We start from the raw sequence: 26,805 nt of genomic DNA on the forward strand, positions 1-26,805 counted from the left end.
TTATAAAGGTTGGAGTTGGTTATGAGTTCACTTGTGGGACCATACAAATAAACAAATGTACTTCTACTCACATGTGGAGGTTGACATAAATAAACAAAGGTTATTATCAAAAGGTGTGAGACAATTCAAATAAACAAATACACTGCTACCCTAATGTGAGAATAACACTATTGTAAAAACACAAATTCTAAACACACGTATGCGATTTCAACTCAAAATGTTTCAAATTCAAAATGGTATCTCATTATAAATCTTGCAAAGGACCTACTATGATTGCGAGACTCTTTGGTGACTACAACATAATCTTTCATTGTATTTTCGCTCTGTTTTCAATCATGAACCATGCAATGGCCGCAAGATATCATCATCTTTTGACAATCTCCTAAGCTGGTGATAACTCCTCAACTCTCATACTTCATAGCAACGCACGGACATTGTGCTAGTTTCAATAAACGGAAGGCTAACACGGTAATATCTTACCAAAGAGGAAGAGAAGATTAAACAAATTGACAGCTGAAATAGTCAGTTGTATCATCATCACAATGTAATTAATAGCGAAAACATAACAAGGTGCAGGACTTAACCACAACAAGATAAATTGTATAGAGCCAACTTGAGACATCCGTACTACTCCCTCGGTCTTAAAATAAGTGTCGCTGACTTAGTACAACTTTAGATGATACATTGATATTAGTAGATAAACTGTTTGCATGTTGAGAAGTGTTTCTATCCTCTGGCGGACTCACTCGTCATCGTCCTCCTTGTCACGGTTGAGCTTTTCAACGAAATCACCATGGTGATCGGCGGCGGCGGCGGCGGCTTTGGCCTCGAGATACACCTGGTGACTGAGCTGCGATCTCCTGGCCACCTGGTCGTGGCCGAGGTCGATGTAGCCCTTGGCGATGTACTCGGCCCGGAGCACGGCCTGCTCGGCGGCGAGCTGCCTACTCAGGTCGTCGAAGAAGTCGGCGGCGTCGTTCCACTCATCCTTGTGCGGGTTGTGGTCGTCGTCGTCCCGGCGGGGGACAGGCTTGCTGTGGTCGCGGGAGAGGAGGTACTCCACCTCCTCCGTCGGCATCACGTTCACGAGCGCCCTTTCCTGGGCCGCCGTTGCTTCAGCATCAGCATCAGGAACAGCAGTACCTTGGGTCGCCGCGCTGCCGCCGTCTTCTTCACCGGCCATCGCAGACGCAGATGCAGGCAGCAGGTTTGACGGGTGGATTTTTCTTTCTCCCGATTTGGAACGCTAGCTGGAACGATTTGGGGAGGGAGGCTTCTTGGTCCAGCCTCCAGTGTTATAAAGAAGGCGGAGGCTGCACCCTGCCGGACTCGGATTCAGGCTCAACCACGGTGCAGCTTCCCAGCTTCACACATACCGTACCCACCCAATTAAGTGTATTTTAATCCTTCCGCAAAAAAAAAATGTATTTTAATCGTATATTTAATACTCCCTCCGTTCCTAATAGTATAAGTCTTTGTATAGAGTTCATCATGAACCACATACGGATGTATGAGTGTAGATTCATTTATTTTACTCTGTATGTGGTTCGTAGTGAAATCTCTCCAAAGACTTATATTTAGAAACGGAGAGGGTAATATCCAATTGCCTACCAAAATAAACCATTAAAGACAAAAAAACTGCACCCAAGACGATATTCACATTCCATTCGTGTCATCTCAATCTGCAGTGCTTCACAGCACAAGGCCAACAACAACGACAAAGCCATATAGAGTATATATCCTCCTAGTTTCAGTTCAATGCCAAAGACACTAGCACAGCATAACCTCGACATCCATCTATATCTATATCTACTAATAAAGCAAGGTGTGTTTCTTTGATTTTTTTCATCCGTTCATCAATGAAAATATTCTTTTACCCAAGGTGGTACTAAATTTTTGTGCATTCGTTTGCTAGAAAAGAAAATTCGTTTGTCTAGGATATCGTACCTGGGCTGCGCGCTGAGGCCCAGCAAAGCTTGACCGCTTATTTTCCTGCCCCACAGCTGGGAGAACCCTATTTGCCGCATGGAGCGTCAAATACCCAGAGCTTCGCACAGGTTGCCCAATGCTGAGCCGGCCCATTTTTGTTTTATCCTCTGTTCTGTCTTTTTTTCTGTTTCTTTCTCTTTTTCTTTATACTTTTTTTCCCTTTCAAGTTTAATTTCCTTTTATCCTTTTCTAATAGTTCCAAATTTTCAAAAACCCTCGGCATTTCAATTTTTGTTCAAGTTTTCAATAAATGTTTCAAATTCTAAAAAAGTTTCGGTTTTGAAAAAAAATTGGAACTTTATTTTTTCTCTTTCTGAAATTTGTTCAAAATAAAACAGATGTTCCCAATTAAAAAACACTTTTATATTTTCCACAATTATTCATGATTTCCAATATTTCTTGTTGCATTAAAAAATATTTCAAATTTGAAAATTTTGTTGTTTTAGTGAAATGTTTAAAAATTAAAATAATTTATTAATTAAAAACACATTTTAAAAATTGTTCTGAATGTTCAAAACATGTTACCGTTTTAAAAAGTTTGTTCACTAATTCAACAAAAATGTCAGGTTATTATAAAAGCTTCATGTTTTCAGAAAATGTTTGTTCATATTTGGCCTAGCTAGCAGCATGTCGTCGGGTCTTTGATTTATGCGCTGCAATTAGTAATCCACCCTGTTACGCCGTGATAAGAGACACCGACGAACCCCACCACTATCAAGATCTCCTAGGCCAAACATGACCCGAGAGAAGATCGCAACTCCTAGCTTTGTCGGCCACCGCTGCGGAGACTGTTTTTGGAGGACACATCATTTCTCTCTCGTTGCTTCTCGTAATAAATATCTCTCCCATTGCAACGCACGGGCATATGTGCTAGTCCAATCCAATCCAACCAAAATTTTCCGTATTCTATCTATTTATTAGACCAACTCAACTCAGGGTTTCCTCTCTTCTCCTCGTACTGGACATAATGTTAGCTGAAAATGGTCGGTAGGACGCAATGTGTGCTTTCAGATATTAACTGAAGTAGTGTTGAAAGTTAACTGAAGAAATGGTCGATAAGATGCAGTTTTGTCAAGATAAGAGTAAGATGATCTAAATACCCCATATACTTTTTCATAGAACAACATGGTACATGTCAGGGTTTTTTCATACATCACCAACAACGAAGTTGTACTACATGATCATCAACATAAATTGATCATGCACTTGCTATCATCACTACATGTTGATGGCCATATAAAAGATCAGTTGATCATAAAATACATCACTGTCAACCTACTTGACTAGGTTGCTTGACTAGTCTGCTGCCTAGGACAACTATCTGAAATTATCAAACATGCTTTACTTTCTGTCTTTTGAAACCCCTTAGGTGATCTTGAAATATCTTTTTGGTTGTTGGTGTTGTTGCATGGATGAGAAATCACAATGATTCTTCAAAATGCTTTGCCCCAGCTTCCTCTTTTCCTTGCATCGGTTTCTCTCTTATGTTCTGCCTTGTCTTCCTTTTTTCCTTGCCTCGGCTTCTCTCTTATGCTCTGCCACATATTCTCTGTTCTTCATTCCCACAGCTTACTGCATGTTTAGTTGCCCAACTTCCATCTCTTCCTCCCATGCATGTTGCCTATTCTGCTCCTCCAGTTGCCTCTCTAGCTCATCATGTTGAAATATGAATAAAAAAGACATATTCCTCTGCAACTTCTTTTGCTCCTCTGTTCTCTTCTCTTTGCTTCTTCTTCTCTGCAGCTTTTCTTTTTCTTTCTGCAACCCTAAACATCTTCTGCTCCGATTCTTCTTCTTTTTCTAGCTGCCAAAACCTGCCTCTTGGCCACTTTTGCTTGCTTCTTTTTCTCTTCAGTTACTTTCTTTATTCAAAAAGTCTTAGTTTCTCTATCTGTAAAGCTTTCCTTTTCTCTTAATTTGCATTCTTCCTTGCTTCAGCCTCCTCCTGCCTTCTTTAAGACAGTTGTATAATCATTTGATCTTCCTCTTGGATCTTGGCCATTGCAACATCAAACTTGAGCCTGTTTGCAACATCTCTTTGTTTTGCTACTGCTCTAAGTTGTGCCAATGCTATCACCACAGTTTTTCCTAACTAGATGACTCGTTGCTCCAATTGGCACAGAGACCAACTGTAGCCTGGAAGCCAAGCGAACTATTTGGAGGATTTTTCCTCAACTGTTTGCAAATGACTATGTTCCTACTGCGTTTCTATTTGCATCGACAATCATTGATAGAAAAGCAATGTGAATGTCGGCCTTCTTTTGCTTCTGTTCTGTTAGTCTTGTTGTCAGACTATGAAGTGACTTCTCGAAGCTGTGTCACCTTGACCGGAAGGCATGTTTCGGCATCTAGGTGCGGGTTTTGTGCAGTGCCCAGAACTTGAGACCCTTGTAGCTGGACATATCACGTGCTGCCCGGTGTTGGACCGATGCGGCTACTCGGCTAGCATGTTCCGCCCCCGGCCTTTTACCCCTTCTACCTTGCCGACCGATGTGCATGCTTCACGTGCTCGCTTGTTACACTTTCCTGGACCGTCGTTCATTTGGTCGGTTCCCCTTGTTTCCTCTAATCCTAGGTGGGGTTCTCAGTTTGAATGCTAACTAAATTTAGATCAGAAATGCTAAAAATCTGACATAGCAAATCAAACGTTTTTTATGGAAAATTACGTGTCACGAGCATGGCAAATTACTTCAGCAAGCATGGCAAATTCTGAAGAAAAAAAAACCGAACATGTCAGGATTTGCCATGCGTTCTGAAGAAAAAAAACTGAACATGTTAGGATTTGCCATGCTTGCTGAAGGGAATTGTGAGGCTCGTGACACGCAGTTTGCCATACAAAACGTTCGATTTGCCATGTTTAAAAATCTGACATCAAATTTGTAGCACGGTCCATTTAGATCATGACAAGAGGGCCTGAGGAAGAAAACAACATCATCTGCAAAGATGGACATGTGTTGTATGGGCACAATCCCTGGTAAGTTCTCCAGCACCTCCTCGTCCACAACTTGCAGAATCAAGGTCGTAAGGGCATCCATTGTGATGAAAAATAGCAAAGAGGAGACCAGATCCCCTTGACTTAATCCTTGAGCATGAGAGATCTTTCTTTCTGGAATGCCATTCACCGACACCCAAGAGCTTGTCGTGGAAAGCAATATCAAGATCCACCTCAGCCACGCTTGACTGAATCCTTTTTTGTTGGAGAACTTGAGAAAGGCTCAGGAGAGAGGGTCGAACGCTCGCGTCAAATCCAGTTTGAGCATCACGCCTTTGATCTTCTTGGCGTGTAACTTCCTTGCCACTTGTCGCACTAGAAGAAAATTATCATGGAGGTTTCTAGTTTTGATGAACGCCAATTGATTGACTTGGACTAACTTGGCCATCCTCCTTCTGGCTCGGTCAGAAAACGCCTTGGCAAATGATTTAGAGAAACTATGCCCCAAGCTGATTGGTCGGTAGTCACCAACTCGCTCAGCATCCAGCTTTTTTGGGGTCATGGTAATCAGAGCCTTATTGAGAGCACCAAACCCACGAGCCACAACAATCCCCCACATAAAGTTTTTAAGCGAGTCGTCATGATGTCAGGTTTTATGATGCTCCAAGCCTTCTGGTAAAATAGGCCAATGAAGCCGTCAGGGCCTTGTTCACGGTCAAGTGGTAGATCACGTAACACCCTCCACACTTACTCTTCCGTGAACACACCATCCATGTCAGACAGATCCACCGAATTCACACCAATAGCGCTCAGATCAATGGAGTGCTCCCTAATCTTCATATTTCCCAAGAGGTTGTCGAAAGAATCAGCAAAAGAGTTCTCCTAGCCCACTTGGTCAGTGATAATGTTCTTGCCCATGCCCCACATTCTCTGTTCTTTATTCCCATAGCTTACTGCATGTTCAGTTGCCCATCTTGCATCTCTTCCTCCCATGCATGTTGCCCGCCTTTCCAAAGATCGTTGCAGTTGCCCTGACGTGTTGGTCTCATAGCGGCGAATTGAACAAGCCCTTTTAGCTCTGCGACAACATTCTCATCCTCCTCTAGGTTCTCCGGTAAGATCCCCAATGCTCCCATGAGCACCGTTTCGGCTGTCGAAGCTTTGGAAGATTTCCTGCCAGCCTTTGCCTTGCCTGACATGGTGCAACGACGTGGGGTGAAAGGCTCCGCTTCAGGTACCAGGGTGGAGGTGGCTTGGATCTCCTTAAGGGCATCTACAATGGTAGACGCTTGTGGAGGCGCTAATAGAGAAAATAAATAAATTATATATAATTAGAAAACGCCTAAGCGCCTGAGGTTACAACAACAGGTGCTAATTCTGCGGGCTAAATTAAACTAGTCGGGCGCTTCGCATGGGAAGAAAATCAGTCAAGCGCTCGCTGCCAGGTCTTGCGCCGATGCTACGTCTGGCGCTGGGATTCAGGGCGTCAACTGCCAATTAGCCAGGTTTCTAATCCTGGCGCCTGTGCTAAGCGCCGGGCGTTGGAGATGCCCTAAGAAGCCGGGGGGTGGAGTTTTAATCATCGAGGAGCAGGACTGCTTCATTTTAGCTTATTTTGTAGTGGCAGTGATGTTTAATTATACTCATTGTAGTGTTTAATTGTGAAATGAACCGTGTTTTATGTGAATCGTTCCGGATATCTGAGCATCCATTTTTGGGTATGTTGTAAAAGCAAAAAACCGTTTGCATATAAAGATCTTCTCGTTCCACGATCCATAATTGTTTTGGGCAGCCAAATTACGGGTACGATGTTGGAGATGCTCATGCTATTTCGCGCGAGAGAGATGCTCGTGCTACTTTAGAACATTCACCGGAGTCAGAACCATCTCATCCTTCCCAAAAACAAAATGCAGAGCCACTAGCATCCATCAAGTCAACAACGAGCCCCTGCCATACGTTGGTTTTACAGCCATGGTACAAAACGAGTTTCTCCAATGCAGGCGATTGTTTGCAGGTGGGAGACTATACCACGGGCTACAGCTACAGCGGCTCACTTCCTGCCACGGCCTTTACCTTTATTGGATTTCCTCTTGCCCTTGTGCTTCTGCGCCCCCTTCTGCGAGGTCGAGGCGGCGGCCACTGCTTCCTCCTTCAACGGTTCCACCTCGTTGCTTCCTCCCGTGTCAGGTTCACTGTCTGAACATCCGGTCCATTCAACCGCTCTGTCAGTCTGCGGCTGGACATTCCTCCTGTCATCTTCTTCCATGGACGCCCTTGCGGAGGACACAAAGCTGATGACCGTCTGCAGTTTGTTCTCACCATCTCCCCATATCGAGTATAGATCCTCCAGAGTCAGACAAGCTGTCTTCTCCATCCTGCGCAAATGGTAAATTTTCAAAAGACTTTGGGGATGGCCTAGTCATGTTTTACAAGATGTCACTCATACCTTATTATCTACCAATTGCAGTTCGGCATTTACACTGCCATTAAGAAATTTAGAGTTGGCCTTAGTTTAACATTGGCTTACCCAGCAATGCATTCATCAAATTCACTGCGGATGCGCCTGATATCTTCCAACAGTTGTGCATCAAGCTTTCCTGTAAAGCCTGCTTGTTCCATCCATCGAACAACACTTCTAAGGAACTGAATAATAACCCTTGCATCTTTCTGCAGAAATCAGCTTTTAGAATAACTTGGCAGCCGCGAAGCAATGGGACAGAGTGAAAAATAACAAAACAAGCACCATAACATATGAAACTCACCTGGCCTTCCTTGTTGGCTTGAAAAGCCTCAAACTTATCCCAGAAGGGAGTATTCTCATCACTTAAATCTATTTCACTTGTACTCTCCACCTTATTGGCTGGTACAGCCTTAGGAATGTTTTTTTTACCATCAGATTTTTCTAGCAGTGCGGCCTCTTCCTTTACAGAACTTGCCTCTTCAGGACGAAGAATAGCCATTACCTTCTGAACATCACCCAAATCCTCTGTGCTAATCATATCAGCATTTATGTTCTGAAAGCTTGCTATATCTTTGGGTGGACCCATAACTATCATACGATCTCCGATTGCAGCAAGTGCATCAGCGAGTGCTCTTCTGAAGTTGCCCCTGGTGCGAGACCTCATTTGCAGTTGCAGGACACGCACAATCTTCTGAGAGAATTCCACAGGTAAATCCTTAAAGACTCCATGCTTCAGAAGAATATTTGTGGCCTCATAGCAATTCCCCAGACCATCATGAGTTAGGATCAGTGGATAAAGTGTAACCACTAGTCTCAACAGGACTGCAGTGTATGAACAACTAGGAGTTGAAGTCTTCTGTACCCAATCCCAGAGCGTATTCTTGTTTCTCAAGATACTCATAATTGTATCAAATATGAAACGCCCTGATAAGAATGTCATCTCCTCAAGATCGGGATCTGGGCTCGAATTAGATACCAGGCAGCTGTCAAGGTAAACCTTGCTGGTACGGCAGTCCAGCATATTGAGCAACAGAGATTTTGTGCCATATATACAACCTTTCTGTAGAAGGTACGATGAAGCCAAGAAACCAAGGCACTCCATCAGACCCACATAGCATATTGGGGATATGTAGTCCAGTTCATTCCTCCAAGTCACATCATAGAAGGTAGAATTAAGAGCAGTCCTAAAGTTCTTGATCAAGTAGGATCTATCAACGCCAGTATCAAGAAATCTCTTCAAATGTCGGAAAAACTTTGCCCAGTCAGAATCATTGTCGAGGTACTGTACCAGCCTTGAAATGAGTGCATCATCCAATCGTGCTGCATGAAGCAGAAGCACAGTTGTCCTCCCAAGATGCCCGTAAGTCAAATTTTTATTTCTTGGCCGAAGATTTGCACCAAGGGAATCAGCAATCAAACAATATGAAGCTGGTGAATCAAGTATACGCAAGAGGCTCCTCGTTGCCCCATCTCTCCAGACAAGAAAAACTAACTCAAAGAAGCGGCGCTCGCACAGAGCAGAGAAGCTTCTTAACTTCATGGTACTTTTCGGCATACTGAACTCTGGTTCTTCCAAAAAGTTAGCTATCTCTTTTATGATAAGGGTAGTTCTCACCAGGGCATATGAAGATGCCGGATTTGGATAAATTTGAACAATGGTCTCCAACTTCTTAAGTACACCCAAACCAACAGAAGACAACTCATTCATCAGGAAAGACTGAGCACATGAATGACACTGAAGGACATCCAGCCAACATCTGTTGCCATCTTGCTGCAAAGAATTTCTGCCTGCATTAGAGAGCCAACTTGAATTCATGTTAAGCACGACATATCGGCCATCTTCACCATCTTTCCTCAACCCAAAGTACTTACAGCAAAGCTCTTCATACAAAACTTCATAATCATTTAATTCTGGACCATCAGTGTGGCGAAGATGAGATAGTACTTTGATTGTGATTGACTTCCAGTGATTCCAAGCATACGCTAGAGTTTTGGGTGATATCTGGTTACGAGCAACCATATCATTACAACTACTGTCATCTTCAGATCCTGGTCCTAATTCCAAATTATATTCAGAGGCTTGGGACTGAAGATGAACATCAAGAATCAAACGGGAAGCAATAAATTCAACGAACAAGTTTTCACATTTTCTGCCATCAAGCAAAGTGCAATTTAAACTGGGAAGAGACTTCTTCATATCTGACAGTGCATCAGCTTCCAGGGAAGCAAAGCTGTAGAAGCCCTCAGAGACCTTCTTTGCCATCTGTTTGGCCCTTGCAAGTGACCCTTCCTTCTCTGCGTATCTTTTGGGAGGCCACCCTCGACTGTTTGAAGACCAGAAGGAATCTACAATGATATTGAGTAGGAGAAGCCGTGTTGCATCCTCAAACATATCTGCCTTCTCGAGCATATCTACCTCCAGCAGGACATCTCCTTTATGCTTTGCCATTCCTGCAGCCTCAAGGAAATTACCCTTTTCCATCTCTAAACTGAACAGTTCATCAACAAGATTTCTAGACTTTAAGAATGCCCGCACATGATCCATAGAACTGAAAGCCTTGACAAAATGCATCATATGCTTTATGTCACGGCACACAAAATAATGTTGAGCACAATTTTCAAGATATGTCTTTCTGATTGCAGAAACCTCCAAGGATTTTGAATTCTCAGCCAAATGGTCCTCCAACTGTTGCAGGAACTGCAAGCCAAGATTAAATAATTGTTTTCCTTTCGAGCACATCAAGAAACATTTGGTGTAACATTTAGCTTTGAAGTACACTTCAGCTGCATCTGACCAGCTTTCAGTCATGGCAAAACAGTCACCGGCATCCTCGAGTCTGGAAGCACCACATTTTTGCATATAGATCATACCTATTGCAGTTCAAGAAAAATAGTGTTTAGTCAGATAGAGCTGCGTGGGATGTGATGAAAAGACCTTAAAAATTGTTTAAAATATTAAGACATTATACTGTAACTCTTTAGGAACAACTTGTTGATAAACGTTATGGAATAAAAAATCTCAGAGGTGGTGGATACAGATTGAATATTATGGAGAATTAGCAGACCTGCTCTTTTGTAGTCACCTAATTTGATATAGCAGGTAGCAGCTTTCTCATGCATGCCTATGGACTCATAGATTTCTGATGCTGTTTGCAATTGAGCGTTGCCCTTCTCCAAATTTGAGGACATGGCACGTTCAGCAGTAGCTACAAGTCCGGCAGCTCTTGCCCACTTCTCTCTGTATGTATCACCAGCTTTTTCAAAACACATTGTAGCCATTTCAAATTGCCCTTCATTGAATAACTGCAAGAAAAAAAAACTTCTAAGATGGAATAACAACTTCGAAAGAGAAGTACGCTAAAATTGTAAGTAGGCATGCACAATTACTCCCTCCGTCCGGTGAAAAGTGTACATATAGAAATTTTAGGACAAATTATGGAGTGGAGTAAAAAATACATTGAAAAGGTGCAAGCCATCATCTCTCTCCTCTTTAATTATCCAACCCTCAATGAGCTAAGTGCATGTAAAAATTAAGGAGACCATGCATAGAATGTTATTGGTGATTACCGTGTGATGAGAGAGAAATATTTTTCCTACTTTAAAGTGCATTGAAAAGATAGAAGTACACTCTTTTGTGGACAAATTTCAAAGCCAAATGTACACTCTTTACCGGACGGAGGGAGTACACCTCAAAAAAATTCTGTACGACCAATTGTCAGACAGAAAAAGGCCCATGAACTTCAGGAAAATAAAAGGTCAAAAAAGGTAAACTGGCTTTCCAAAGCAAACAAGTAAAGATCACTAACCTTTGTTCCCCGTAGCCTCCAATCATCAGCACTGCTTCCTGTCTGCATTGCTTGAACGAGGTTAGAATCAAGTAATCTAACCTCTACAAGACACAACTTCTTCCAGTAGTCAAACATTGGTCGACAGTAATCATCTGTATTCTCACATATCCACAGCCTTTGCCTAGTGCGTGTGATTGCAACATAGAGTTGCTTCAACTCTGAGCAGAGAAGATGATGCTTGCTTCTGTCAAAACCCGGATGAGAGATCTCTTCAGATTGTGCTATAATATCTTTATCTTTCATGTAGCCGTACAGAACTCTCCATTTGTTTCTTAAGGGCGACGAGCCGAAAAAGTTGTACAACAGCACATCCTACACAATGTATTCAAAGTAACAATACGCAAAATCTTATGACATGACATTTAACTTTTTTTTGGCAAAATGCACAAAAATTTAGTGAACTAGATGCTCATACCTGGAACTCAAGGCCCTTACATTCAACAATGGTCAAAACAAGAGCCTGTTTACCAACAAGATCAACAATTTGTTTTTTGGTAGCATCATCACGAACTAATATGACTTGCTCAGCACCAAACCCATGCATGCTACCATGCTTACTTTTGATTTCTCCAAATATAGTCATAATTGCATTTTCATCATTATCAGACTCCAGCAGCACGGGTGCTTCTCCATACACAAGTCCAGTCTCTGGGTTAAGCTTGTCAACACTTGACGGGAAAAAGAAGTACAAAAGGCTCATGATACTTTGTGCCATGTAAAGGATGCCACAATGTGTGCGGAAATTTTGAGTAAGTTGGAACATATCAGAGAGTTTGACTTGTTTTCCATGTTGACGTCCTTGATTAAATGCTTCCGTTTCTGAGAGAAATGCGGTATAAAAAAGCGAACGAATATCTTCAAACCTGAAATCAATACCCCTAGCTATAGTCTGTGCGGTGTCACCAGCAAAAAGGAAGCCTTCCTTGAAGTTTCTGCAGACGTACTTAAGAAGTGCTATTTGTGTCATGGTTAGATCCTGCACCTCATCTATGTAAACAAAGTCCAATAGATCTCCATTGTAGCCCTCGGATATAAGACTGGTGTGAAGGCTATTGACAAAATCTGACAAATCAAACTCTCTGGCAGTGGATTTCATACTCTCATAATCAACAAAAATATTGTAAATCCTATCTCTCTTCTCACTGTTCAGAGATGAAAATCTTTTATCTGAGAGTATCACATAATCTTGTCTTCCAAGCTTGCTGATATAAGGACTGCTTGCTTGATATCTACCCTTTATATGAGAAACTATTTCAGTGAAGACAGTGGATGCATCAAGATTCTTGGTCAGGTCTGCATTGAAACGAGGCCAATAGGCAGCAGCAAATTTCTCATAGGTAACTTCCTTTGATTCAATAAAAGTTTGCAGCGCGCGAGAGTTTGAATGCCCTCTATCAATGCTAGACTGCAGTTCACCATAAAACACATCAAAAAATGATGTCCGGCATGTTCCATCAAGCATCATCAAGAACTTCCGATATGTTATAGTAAGAGGATAGTGCTCATGAGGTAGATTGCTAAAATTGTCAGGTATATCTGTAAACTCTTCCTGGTCATCAATGATGTCATGCATGTGAAGAATGCTAGGCTGATCAGAGGCGTCACCAGAGCCAAACCTACAGGGTTGAAATAAAGTAATATGCGCGTCATGGTTGATATAATCATATAACTCATAGAAGAATCAGTAAATATCATTTGAAGAGTGTATTTTTTTTAAAGGAGGAACTTAGCGACTAGTCATGTGGGTGCATGCCCGTACCAACCAAACATGTTCAAGGACTCGCCTACAAAGGAGCACATGGTTGCTGTTTCTTTCAATACAAATCCACGAGGGTTGGTCCCCATAAGTATAGTGTTTTTTATAATTATTCAAGTATATCAAAGAGAAATGTACTTCATATGGATAAAAATGTTAACCTTGAAAGGGCATGACAAACGAAGAATCTAAAGAGCATGAACTTATAAATACAGTAACCCCGTAAATAAAAAGAAGTTATAAATACAGTAACCCCATACAGTAAAATGGAGTGAGTACATTGAAAAAATACCTTGGACCAAATTGCACACATATTTCTGTCCACTTTAAATATATGTACAAAAATAATTTTGAAAATGCTAAACACGTGTAAACTTCAAAATAGGGCTCTAGTTCAACAGACTTACCTTTTAAGTCCAGAAATGTGATTTTTTATGGCTGAACACAACTTTGGGCTTACAGTGATAAACACTTGTTTCACAAAACCTTCTCCTGCATCATTCAGTGGCACAATATCTTTTTCATCAAGCCCTGACAAATCATCTCCATCCAAATGTAGACCTTGGGAGGCAATTAATGACTGTTGCTCTTTTTGAATCAATTTCATTGTCAATACAGTGGTTTTTCCGGTGCCTGACCTCCCAAGTATAAAACTAGTGACCGGGAATTGGATTATCACCTTCTCTTCATCAGTTAGTTCAAAGGGGATATCGATTTCAGAACCATCAGAAGCCGTCAGCAAATGTTTTGCCACTCCAGATGATAACGAGTAGAATTTCATCAGCAAGAAGCTTTCGCGAACTTTTGAATTTTCCATAGCATATGATGTATCCACTAGATCATGCTCTTCCTGGGCATCAACTCTGCAATCCTTCTTATAGTGAATAATATCATGCTCAACATCCCAAACCATAGGAACCTCCAGTTTCCTGCAAGCCATCAAAAAAAGAAGCAAGAAATAAGAGTAATACTATTCAAAAAAGAGAAATAAGAAGAATGTCTACAAGCAGCCCACTCATAACTCATAAACATGACTATTGACGAACAGTTCAATTTCAAGCATGGTAAAAGAATCCTAGGAACAAAGTATGGCCCAATAAAAATGAACAGCGCATACCCGAGGGTCTGCACTCCTCTGCAGTGATCCAGGTAATCATCTGTGTACATGGAAAATAGGTTCTCGAGACGTTGAACGGTTCTTGCAACATGTTGTTGTGAAAGTAGGTCCCAAATTCTTATTATCTGGATATACCTTTCTTCACTTTTCTCCAAGTCAGTACTCCAAATAAGATAAAGGTCCCTGATCTTGTATACTTTCGCAAGATTGGAAACACCAGGTACATCCAAGTTCCTAACTGGTGTCCTCCAACCACCGCCAACTTTGACAAGCTTTTGGAGTATTTCTCTCCTGAGCTGTGATGATTTTAGCTTGGTGAAAGACTTTCTAAACTCGTCGCTAACAATGACCTGTTGAATTTACCAGTACACAAAATAGAGTCTGAGAAAGAATGAACTCAAGAATATATCAACAGGTATGTTCTGTAAAAAAAAGTAGGGAGTTACAAGATGGTATGTAATCTATAGAAAAAAAATCATATATTGACATACCATCCTGCAAAGTAGCACATGTCCCTGCAAATCTTAATTACAAACAGCATAACAGAGACAAGCAAACCACAAAAAAAAACATGTTATAAAGAAACCGTGTATCAACAAACCCAATACTCCCTGACAACAAGCAGAGTCTTATCAGACTAATGTGCATAAATGTGGTTTGCATTCCAATACATTAAATGCACATAACTAAACTAACTTAAATTTTCTCTTGAGCATGCATCCAAACATGCTAAAATGGCGCAAAATGGCACAGCCACTCAAGGTGAAGCCAAGCCAACCAACAGAGGAAAAAACTACAATCTAAATTCTAAACTACTAGCAAAAAGAAAAGGAGGTAAATAAACGCACACGTAGAGGGAGCACACGAAAGTATGGTCAAAGTCAAACTGACTAAAATCACTATGTTACTTACCTTCCATCTGGTATTGCTGAAAACGGCCGACTCAGCATTAAGAAGATCCTCAAGTTCATCAAGATCTTGCTTTACTTGCAAAACCAACTTACATAAGGCCGTGTCATTAGTGGCATTGAAAACACATTTACGTCTTTGAGCATCAGAAACAAGGTCTGTCCAGACAGTTCCACTTTTGTACAGTGTATGAGCATTACCAACAATCCAAAGACAGTGCCTGCATCAAATAAAGCATCCATTAGAAAGACTATATTATCAATCTGACAATACTTTGAACAGTAACAAAACAAAGGACTGGGAAAAAATGCTCACTTTGCCCTGGTAAGAGCAACGTTTGTCCTTTGGTTATCAGCAAGAAATCCAACAACTCCTCTCCCGTTGGATCTAACTGTTGATAGTATTATTATATCATCCTCTTCTCCTTGGAAACCATCAATAGACTTGACTCGCACATGAAAGCCATCACATGTGTCATATTGTTTGCCAAGTCTACCTTTAATTGCATCAACTTGAGAACTATATGGAGAGACCACACCGACGCTGAGCACTTTGCCCGTACTTTTCCAACCTGCAAAAAAAAATTAAACTGCTAAGTCTTTAATGAGCTTTTGGGGTCTATTTTGCATAAGGCGAGCAAGAGAATTTTCTATAGCAAACTGCAGTTGATTCTGTATTAGCTTACAAGTGACATAGCATTACTTTTCAGCTCTGAAGGTAAAAACAAAATACCAATTAGTGAGTACATGTAGTGGCCAACAACTCTAACAGAGCTTGATGTCTCACCTTTCATATCATCTACTTAATGTTCTAAGTTTTGCAAATAAAAAATGTAACATTATCTATTAAACAGGGAAGTGTATGACAGTGGACTTGCTGACAGACATATGTAGGGAATTGAATTTTCATAAACCCAGATTGATGCAGTTAACAAATCACAAGATATACACAGGTAACAAACTGACTGTTGAACATAAACTATTATACTGATCACCTTTCTATCAATGAAGGTTATGCAACATGAAATACAAGAAAGACCCTATGAGCTTCTAAAGATGCAAGTCATGTCAGCTAAGTATCTTCATATAGAAACAAATTAGTAACTACTACCTCCATCCGGGTTTATTAGGCCCCCTTTTATTTTAGGCTAAAGTTTGACCATAAATTTAACTAACAAAAAGTAAACTATATAGCCAAGTAGCTCTTTCAGATACAAATCAAATAGTGTACTTTTTGTATCATATAATTTAGACTCCCAGCATTTGGAAATAACTGATGTGGTTGTAACTGATGTTGAACTAAAACCACGTCAGTTATTTCCTAACAGAGGTAATATTTTATTATTTTTATAGATGGCAAAAGTTTGACTCAAACTACAAGGGGGGCTAATAAACCCGGATGGAGGTGTACCAAGGATACTGAGGCAGGATATTAAGGTTGGAAGAAAAGATAGGATTCAGCTAACATACATTTAAAGATGGTTTGGATCAGGTGCAAAACAACAGCAACTTCAACCATGTTTCTTCGACTGTTTCCTGTGCCTTCTTTGTCTTCCCTTCCATCAGTGAGGTTTATAAAAGTGTAGCTATCAAACGGGAAGCATGTATAATCCTTGTTATAGCTAGGTGACAGGACATTTGAACCATCTAAAATCTTCCTCTCATAAAACTGAACATTTGGAAACAAGCTAATAATAGGATTCATGCGATACTGTATATTCAGCAAATGTTTATCTAATCCCAACATAACCAATCTCCCAAAAAGACTTGTACCAAAGCCAGCTTCTTTGCATACCTACAGATAAACAATGAACATAAGAAGTACGATTATCATCAACAGATCCAGCTTGTTTCCAAATGAAAGGTAAGAACTAAGATTGTCATAAATCAATCTCCCACAAAAACTTATACCATATATCCAAAAAAGAGTCACACCAAATCCAGCTTCTTTTTTAGCCACCTGAACTGTTGTATTGATTGTGTTATCAATCGAACTTAAAGAAAATTATGAAAATTACCCAATGCAGCCATTTACAACTCAATTTTAAGGTCTGCAGAATTTATGGTCTAAAGCTTCATAGGCTTTGCAGCGTTAAAAAATCAATGTAAGGTAAAAAAAAATAAAAAAAATACGTTATAGAAGACATGCATATTCACATGCGTGATTAGTAGTGTTGTAGAGTGATGCAGCAATAACTAAAAAGTTGCTGTAGCATTTTAGCATTAGAGTAGCCAACTGCACCAATGGCTCGATGACAACGTATAGTATAAAGAGGGTAAGGTGAAACTTACTTGACTTTTAACCATTGCACTCAGCTGACAGTCATCTCCAACCAAAACAACATGCTTCAACCAATGCAGACGTAGAGGGATCACCAACTCACACTCCCGCACTTGAGCAGCCTCGTCAACAATTAAGACATCAAGGGGTGCAATCTCCATGTGATGCAACCTGTAAGAGCTAGAGGTAGTACAGAAAAGAAGTGTGGCATTACGTATGCAGTAGCTCTGGACCCAGTTTTTGTCTACTCCAGTGGGTAAATTAAGCGAGTGTAGCAGATCTTTAAGCAATTTAAGGCATGAAGACCTTGCTCCGTCCAGTTCCTTCTCAATAGAAGATATAGGCTTTACACAAACAGAGTTTTCATTTGACAGACAACCAAGGGCCCTTTTCAAACAATCTTCAGTCAAGTCTACGTTGCACAGAAGGGTCCCAAAATTTTCCAGCATATTAAGCAAGGAAGATATATTTACGACACTATCACGAGAAAAGCACCTTCCAGGAAGGTGAACCCACAAATTCATTATGCATCTTTTCAGAGCTATTGCTATCGCATCAAACTGTTTCTTTATGAAGTCCAGAAAGCTCACGGGATCACTATTTCCTTCATCCTCAAGAAGCATATCGTAACGTGACACATAGTCATCAAAAAAGGATACCATCGAAGCTATTCTGTACTTCCATCCAGACAACGATGAAAAGCACTCAACAAGGTCGTCCACCCGAAAATCCAAGAAAATTTCCTGAAGATCCTCGGTGATGTCCATGTTATACTTGTTCCCAAACAGCAAGACATCTCCAAGAGAAAAGGGTAGACCATTTTCATCAATGTGCTCATTGAACTCCTTCAAGTTTTGAAGGAAACGAGTGCAAACTCCAACGACAGCGACATTAGTGGGAGCACAAGTAAGAGTTCTGCATTTCACACACGCCAAAGCCCATAGTAAAGCACTAACAGTCTTGGTCTTTCCAGTACCTGGAGGACCCCATATAAGCTTCAACAGGTTCATATGCCTACATCGTACAGCTGAGATCACAGATTCAATAGCGTCCAGTTGCGATTGATTAAGTTTGATTGATAGTAATTGCTCTGTCAAGGAAGGCAATAAGCTCCCATCCTGTGCAACACAGATACCACATACATCATCACCCTGCAACAGACCCAAAAAAGAGGAACTCAAAAGGTTAGACACCAATTCATACTGGCAAGAAAAAAGCAAGTAACTAAAACACAACTATCCAGGTTAACTTACCAAATTTGTTGGGGCTAACAGAGACTTGATTACTGTGAAATTGTTATCCATGTGCGTATCAAACGAAAGTGCTTTCCATATACGTATATTTGTCATGATATTAGTGAGAAATATTGCATGTCTGAATTTACTCAAGTCTTCTTCTTCCAAACCAATATCCTTTGCAACTTTAACTCTGAAACCCTTCTGGTATTCATCATCCAAAGAAACCTCAGTAACCATTGCCAAGCAATATGTCACACCGTAGCGGTTAAGGTCCTCTGCAGATTCAGGTTTCAAGCTAGACAAAATGAATATATCACCATTCCTTGCCGTGTATGTCTCAGTGGAAAAACCAGCACCATTGTCCCAGAAGTCCACATCCATGAAGTATAATCCTGATTTTCCTGCTACCTCCATGGAAAGTATTTTCGACGAGGGTGCTTCATTGATGAGTTCAAGGCATGAGCACAGATCTGACCTCGTTTCTTCAATCAGAGGCAGACGATACGATTGGAGATAGTGATCAACTGACTTGAATTTGCAGGGAATGGTCTCAACCTACATAATGAGGGTATAAATGAAAATATGGTTATAGCTAGCAAAAGATTCTTTACTAACTGCTTGAGCACAGAAATGGCATGCAATTAATTGACACCCTTTACAAAAAAAAAAACTAATGCTCCTTACACACAAAAAAAACTAATGCTAGCAGAACAGCTATGTGGTCAATCTCATCTAATGCAAGACCAGCAAGGATAAATCCAGAGCATAAGCATCACCTAGGAGGTAACTGTAATCAACCGAATTCTCAAGACATAAAATCCCAACATATACCTGTCACGTTAGAAAACCTGTCTCGCCACATGTATTATCTTGCTACATACAGTTTTCGGAATGCGGCCAGGTCGATTATGCTACGACCACCGTAACACTTGACAAGAATGATCGTGCATCGTCGGCATAGCACCACATTAATGCATCATTATTTTTGAACAGCAGCAGGCACCAATGTGAATCAGTTACAAATGACACCAACAGGCAACGAGCAACATGCAGATAACAGAAGTGCCATGTGTCACCAGGTGTGCAACGATTTGGTGAGCAGAGATTGTCCAAACATGCCAACTGCGCCGCACTTCCCTGACGCGTGCATCCAAATGACCCACTTCAGTTGCACTACAAGCGACTAATCAATCAATAGATTTTGGAAACCTAGCGCGCAAATGCATGCATACGCTTGGCACGATTCGAAAAAAGAAATGGCTCTAGCTGGCAACCCCACAAATCAACAAACCGGAACTAGCAGCACCGAGGGGATGGATCGATGATACACGTACCTTGAGCACACAAACGGCATGCAACTAATTCTGGCATCTTCTAAAAAAAACTAATGCCGCTATCAGCCTAGCAGAACGGTGCTATGTGGTCAATTTGATCTACGCCAAGATGAAGCAAGGACAAAATACAGGGCATAAGCTGCTAATCAACCGAAGTTTGAAGACAGAACTTGTCATAAATGTCACCAACATATAGAAACATCTGATAACTTATACGATCGTGTTATCTACAGTTTTCAGAACGGGACATGGCCGATTATGCTACGAGCATCGTGGGCACAGCAAATTAGTGCGCCATTATTTTCATCAGCAGTGGACACCAATTATGATTAGTATGAATCAGTCACGGCTGGCGCCAACAGGCAGCAGCAAACATGCAATTTCCTGAAGCAGCATGTGTCGCCCGGTGCGCGACTATTTGGCGAGCAGAGACTGTACGAACATGCCGACTGCAACTGCACTTCCCTGACGCGTGCATCCAGATGCCAACTTCAGTTGCACATTACTGACGACCAGCGCACTACAAGCGACTAATATTCGATCAACAGATTCTGGAAACCTAGCATGCATACGCTTGACACACGCACCGCGCGCTCCGGAATCCGTACGTGCGCGCAGATTCGGAACAGAAAAAAAAATGGATCAAGCCGGCAGCCGCGGAAATCATCATCCGGAACTACTAGCAGCGGCAACCGAGGGATGGATGGCGCGGGTGTACCTTGTCCCTGTAGAGGTCGTCGTCGTTGATGTCGCGGATGGACCAGGAGAGCACCACGTCGCCCAAATCCATCTCCGCCATGCCGCCGCGCCGCACCGTCTCCCCGGCCGCCCCAGCCGCTCACGCGCGAACGCCCGAGCGAGCAGCAAGCGGCATTCGCGAGGAGGAGGAGGGGGGGTGTCGGACGAGGAGTCGTCGCTGCGAGTCAAAGGCGGCGGTGGGGTGACTGCTGCTGCTGTGTGGAGAAAAAAACAAGGCAGGAGGTGATCGATGGGACGTTAGCTTCTGGGCGAAGATGCTGCTCCGCGGCAGGAGGGAAAGCGTGATCAATGGGGAGGAATGGGATGGGATGGCTCAGGGTGGGGAGTCGGGCCCTCTTTTCACGGGGAAGGTAAACAGGCCGGCGCGTGAATGGACTGCCGCGTAGGCGCACAGTGCGCGGAGTGGGGGAACTGGCTCCGGTTTTACCGAGCGGACTGGTGCGGTAAAATCAATCGTTCGTGGTGGTAAAAGTACGTACAGGTAGAAGAACGTGCTCTCGGTCAGCTCTCGGTCCTCCTCTTTTCTCTCGCCTCGTCGGCCTGGACCAACAGGATTAATGAATTTTTCTTTAACATTGCCAAAACAGCGGGAAAAAATTACGTAAACAGTGCGCGGAGTTGGATCTATTTTAGGATTTCGAGATTTTCGCTCAGATGGAGGAGATGTCTCCGTGAGAGTGACTTTGTAAAATTTTAAGATGCTATGCCGGCTCAATATCTCGGATGTGCTCATAATGATGGAGCGTGTGTGCATGCCTGCGATCATAGAGGTGAGTGTATGCTCGTGTATAGGAGCGACTTTGATTGTACTGTGCTAAAAAAATACTAAATTATTGACCGGGCATTGCAAAGTGGACACAACTACATAATCACCATGAATATTGTAATAAAGCGATTGTGTACCAAAAATAAACTTTTGCTGCCTATTGAATCGGTACATATTGACTTACCAAAGAAAATATAATTTCCATTTGGCAAAACAACAAGACGTGAGGCAATTGAGGCAGGCTTTTAAAGGAAAACCGATGGAAAAAACTGCAAAGCAAGAAAAAGATGTGGGTGTGAGAGGGGGGGGGGGGCAAAGAAGGAAATGTTAGACAAAGCTTTACCTAATTTCTAACCTAATTTTTAAGGTAGGAGAGATTTGATCTTAAATCTACTTGAAATATGACAACATATATATTTGGGATCAAACATATATAAACAAAACTCCCTCCGTCCCATAATGTAAGACGTTACATTATGGGAAGGAGGGAGTAGTTCGTTAAATTAGGAAGTGCTTTCAAGCCGGTACTTCTTTTCAAATCGGTCTTTCCCTTTACATTACTTATTAATACATGACGGGAATACATTGTTCGGGCAGCAAGGGATACAGGGGGAGAGAAAGGGAAAATGCGAGTTCGAGCATTATCAGAAAAACCATTGCACATGTCAACAATCGACTCGTGCACTGTGGGGGCAAAAGACTGATGACACTAAACAACCTAGGTAAGACCAGTATCGAACAAGGACTGGAATCAATTTTATGTACTCCCTTGAGTGAGTATGTAAGGCGAGAGAATCGTTGCACTATGGCCAGGACATGCGGTAACTCAATGGTATCTATGGTCGCTAGCTTCAGTCGTCATGCTTACCATGTGTGTGTGTGTGTGGAGGGGGGGGGGGTAATGGCATATCTGGCAATGTTATGTGTTTGCCTCATGGAGACTGTTGCCCTTCTTAGGGGCTTAGATGGCTAATGCATCTGACACCATTGGTGTCGATCTCAACTTCTTCAATAAACGTCATAGCTGTTACTTCAACACCTTCAGTGGCTGCTTCTTCAAACTCCCACTTTCAAACTTTTTGGTTTCTTCCGTGCATGTGTGGATGTTAAGCTAAGTCGCTAACAGCCTATTCTGCTAGTCGGTGGCGACTAGCGATGACGGATCGACATTGGCGTCCCTCTCGATGGCCAGCAATGTCCAGAGCTTGAGTACGCGCTTTTTTGCCTACATGGTTCTTTAGGACACATGTCGGACTTTGTACAACGCTCACTACCATGTGTCCTTTGCGAGCTTCGTCTGGATTTTCTTACCCACAAATTTTCCTTGTTATCATTGTGGATTTGTAATTTATCTGTAGAGCCTTCGGGCTCCTTCCTCTAGTTAATCCATGAGCAAGATATGTGCCAATAAATAAGTAAAGTGTATCAATGCACACATGTTTCAATATAGTATTGTTTTTGTTTCACAACGTGTGGGCTATTTTGTAAGTTTTCTGATATAAAATTGTGAGGCAGAGAAGGGGACAACGAGACCGAGCCAAGACCTCGGCAAAGACATGGACAACTTGCGGGCTCACATGTTTTTTTTTATTTTGATGCCACTCGGATTAGGCGGGTCCAAGCTTGAGATGCGGACACCCCTGCCGACCACGGCGTCGCCAACCAAAACTCGCCGGAGGTGAGGGCCCCCGCGGTGTCGCCGTCAGAGGGAAGGAAGAAGCTTGACTGGTTTGGATGTGGGGATCTCACTGGAGATGGAAAATGGGTTGATTGTTGGTTGTTTCGGGTGCGACGGATCCCAGGCGAAAACGTTTTTCTACCGCTTTCAAATGTCAATATTTCACCGTCTCTCGCCAAGAAATATGTGTCTCTCGTGAAAACAATAATGTGATGGTTTTTTTTAGTTGGCAATGATGCGGTGTTACAAGCAAAGGAGGAGGTTCCTCTACCGGCAGGATGAGCTTGGAGTAAAAGCTCTCACCAACCATCACAAATGCCGTTCGTTCCCAAAAATAGCCTGGCCGCTGCACATTATCCGACGTGAAAATGCCGGTGAAAGCGTGGTGCGTGAGGGGGTGTTTGTTTCCAGGGACTTTTTTGTGTAGGGACTAGAAAAAGTCCCTCTTAGAGACTTTTTTACCAAACCGGAGAGACTTTTTAGGGACTAAACTAGACATTTGAGACTAAATGAAGAAGACTTCCAACAATACCCCTCCATGCATCCATTGGCCCGCCACTCCATGGTGTTGTTTGATTGTTATTTTTCTATATACTAGGGGCAACATGGTCATTTAATAACCTCTAGGAAGGGACTAGGGACTTTTTAGTCTCTGGAAACAAATAGGGAGAGACTTTTTAGGGACTAGGGACTTTTTAGTTGGGACTAAAAAAAGTCCTAAGACTTATGAACCAAACAGGGCCTGAGTTACTGCAGCTATTACTGCACCGCTAGCCTAGTTCATCTTGGCTCTGGTATTGAATGCAGCATTTCTGTGAGAGAGAAATGAATTGAAAAACGAAAAGGAAAAGGAAAAAGAGAGGCGGTCGTTTCGTTTGGGTTCGGAGCGGGAGTGGAGAGGGGGGTAGGGCGGGAGTGCAAAAGCGGCCGAAAGGGAACGGGGTCTTCTCTGTCAAACGTGTAAAGCTAAAGCCCACAACTTTTCGGCCTGCGAACCTCTTTTGCCTTTTGGGTACAGAAGCGTCGGATCGCTCGAGAAGCCCACGCGATCCGTGGTCCAATCTCTGCATGGCCTTCCTTTTAGCCTAGGGCATCTCCAAAGTCATCCCCCTACTATTTGTTCTTAAGGCCAAATTCAACATATACGATCCCAGACATACGTCTGTTTTGTCTGGATTTTGTCCGTTTCGGTATTGGCAATGGAATGCAGTCCGCGCGTTTTTCTGGATGCGTCGGCTATGCGCCTAACATGCAGCATCTCGGTTGCATCTTGTTCAGCTGCATGCAAACTTTGACAAAGCAACAAAGATGTAGCTCCATGCCAACGGTCATAGTTCACGCCAGTGGCCGTGGTTTATGTCGACAACAAAGCCAGCGGCCGGCAAATATATGACATCCTACAAAATGGTCAAGCAGCCAAGTTTCACGCCGGCAGACTAGCCAGCCTTCAAAATGAACAAGTTTTCCACGCCGGCAACAAAGCCAGCGCTCGGCACACTAGCCAACCTTCAAAAAGAACGGCCATAGTCCACGGCCGAGGCCAGGTCGTCTTGATCGAACATCTCCTTTTGACGGTTTGCGAACCAAATCTTTCTCTTCGGGGACATGTTGGTCATGTCGATGCTAGTTTGGATTGAGTTGATGCCTCTGGTGACCCCAAACTTGTAGGGCGCAAACTTCCTTCGCTCATAAAAGGTTTTATGAACACTCGTCCAAAAGACGAATCCTCTTTGCTCGACACCTTTCGTGGGTCTTGGCCTATCTCCATCCAACTCTCGCAAATCAAAGTGTCTTCTTTTTTTTGGTGTATGATCCCGTGCGAATGCTTTGCTTCCTTCTTCGTGCGTCGGCCCTTTGGGTGAGCACATCGATAAACAATGACTCCTCAGCAATGTCAACCTCTTCTTCCTCTTCTTCGCAATACGTGTCATCATCTTCATGCCATGAATTGCCATGGTCGCCGACCTCCTCTTCTTCATGGTCACCGAATTGGTCGTCACCATATTGGCCACGGCCATCTTGGCTTTGGGTCTCGTCGGGGTCGAAAGCATGGCCTTGGTCGTTGACGTGGAAGGCCTCGTCATGGCCCTCGTAGATGATGTTCTCCATGAACTCGGCGTAGTCAGGGTCGTCGGCCGTCGGTGTCGGCAGTGGCATTTCGTCGAACAACTTGCGGGCGCCAGCAAGGTTGGCCGTAGGAATCTACCGAGGTTGCTTCCTATGCATCCTGTTGGACGAATGGCCAGCGCCGTTGAACCTGACATTGAGGTCGATGACGCTCGGGATGGGCGGGGTGGCCGGCGTGATCACGCTGCCGTCCGGCGACATGGAGACCCGGGTCTGGCCATGCAGCCGCGGCGGATGAAACTCTGGCGTCTCCGGTGTGATGGAGGACGAGCCTGTGCTAGCCGCGGCCATGACAACGACCGAGAGGATGGCCGGCTGGGGTCGACACAACCCTAGCATGAGGAGGGCGTGAGCCTTGGCGACGATGGCCTCCTTATCGTCGATGGCAACCTTCTGTTGCCTGGCACGTAGCGCGGCCGCCTCGGCGGCGAAGTCGGCCACGGCTTTCTTCTCCGCCGCAACTTCGTCGGGCCTCCTCTTGGCTGATACATAGTCCAGCTTGGCGACCTCCGCCTGCGTGAGCTCCTACCGCAGCTTCTTGGGATCCTTCTTCTTTGTTGCGGGGCGCGCGGTAGCGACCGGGTCACCGGGATTCTTCAGGGCGCCAGCCATGAAGGAGGGAGGGGAGGGGGAGCGCGAGAGGGTTTTGGGCGAAAGGGAGGGGAAATGGGCGCGTGTGTCCCCGACGGGCGGGCCAGGGGAGGACATGGGTGCGCGTCCCGCCCGTCTGTGTGTTGTCCGTTTTGACGCAAATGCGGCCCAAATTTGGGCTGAAAATGGATTGAAAGCGGACCGAAAACAGACATTTGTCCGGTTGCTCTCGCGTGTTGGACTGCATTTTGTGTCCATTTACCTTCAAACAGACACGGGCGGACTATTTGGGGTCATGCGTTGGGGTTGGCCTAACATCTCTGGATGTATCCGCGAAGCCGTATAATGCAGCTAGCCATTCAGTCTTATCCATCAAATATCTGCATTGTTTCTCCTTTTCTGTTTTAAGTCCGCAATACTAAAAAAACCATATACGAGCATAATTCTTCGAGTAGTGAAAATCTCAAATGCAACCCAGTTCAAATTTAAATATTACAATTCAAAAATTAAGTTTTGAAATAAAATGGACAAACATGAATTCCACTTACTACCTCTGTCCTGGTTTACTAGTATCCACTTTTTTTGGGTCATATGTTGACCAAGATTCTAACTACTAAATATAAGTTAGACATAGCAAAAGTAATATTATTGTACATTCAAATACGAATCCAACAATATAATTGAAAACGTCCGCATCAGTCTGTGGACGTTTCAGGCCGGCGCTGTAGATTCCCTTAAACCCCACCCCCACCAGCATACTGTAAACACAAAGGTTCAGCAGTAAAGCAAAGAATGGCGACTTTCAAGTCGTTATCACACTAGCACTTCCCTTTCCACCCACTAAATAAAGAGATAAATACATCCATGGTCACTATAGTTGCGACCAAAGCACGATACGGTCACTGAACTTAGGAATACGCTTGATACGGTCACTCAATACGATGTGACGTGAAAATACGATCACTGTAGCACGTACACGGTGGGTAGGCGGTGGGTTTGACCAACTGTTGACCGCCACGT

General features: G+C 43.1%; 1 protein-coding gene across 1 annotated transcript; it reads right to left on the bottom strand.

The window, feature by feature from the left end:
• Positions 1–6,794: 6,794 nt before the first annotated feature.
• Positions 6,795–20,932, bottom strand: LOC123054454 (uncharacterized). Its single transcript, XM_044478233.1, has 14 exons — positions 20,583–20,932; positions 18,546–19,085; positions 17,304–18,443; positions 16,482–16,806; positions 15,328–15,583; positions 15,016–15,232; positions 14,104–14,453; positions 13,394–13,915; positions 11,646–12,846; positions 11,189–11,542; positions 10,448–10,685; positions 7,684–10,253; positions 7,449–7,588; positions 6,795–7,296 (listed from the first exon to the last, which is right to left on the bottom strand). The coding sequence occupies exons 1-14, from the start codon at positions 20,661–20,663 to the stop codon at positions 6,972–6,974; spliced, it is 8,259 nt and encodes a 2,752-aa protein (XP_044334168.1). The 5' UTR covers positions 20,664–20,932; the 3' UTR covers positions 6,795–6,971.
• Between the last annotated feature and the right edge of the window lie 5,873 nt (positions 20,933–26,805).

The sequence above is a fragment of the Triticum aestivum genome, chromosome 2D (assembly GCF_018294505.1).
Source record: "Triticum aestivum cultivar Chinese Spring chromosome 2D, IWGSC CS RefSeq v2.1, whole genome shotgun sequence".
NCBI classification, from domain to species: domain Eukaryota; kingdom Viridiplantae; phylum Streptophyta; class Magnoliopsida; order Poales; family Poaceae; genus Triticum; species Triticum aestivum.

What these genes read in the sequence shown, in the direction of transcription:
- LOC123054454 (XM_044478233.1), bottom strand. Translation starts at nt 20,663, where the DNA reads ATGGCGGAGATGGATTTGGGCGACGTGGTGCTCTCCTGGTCCATCCGC. An exon ending in GATCCAAACCATCTTTAAAT is followed by an intron (nt 15,584 to 16,481) that starts GTATGTTAGCTG and finishes TTTTTTTTGCAG; the next exon opens with GTTGGAAAAGTACGGGCAAA. An exon ending in AGAGGAGTGCAGACCCTCGG is followed by an intron (nt 13,916 to 14,103) that starts GTATGCGCTGTT and finishes GATGGCTTGCAG; the next exon opens with GAAACTGGAGGTTCCTATGG.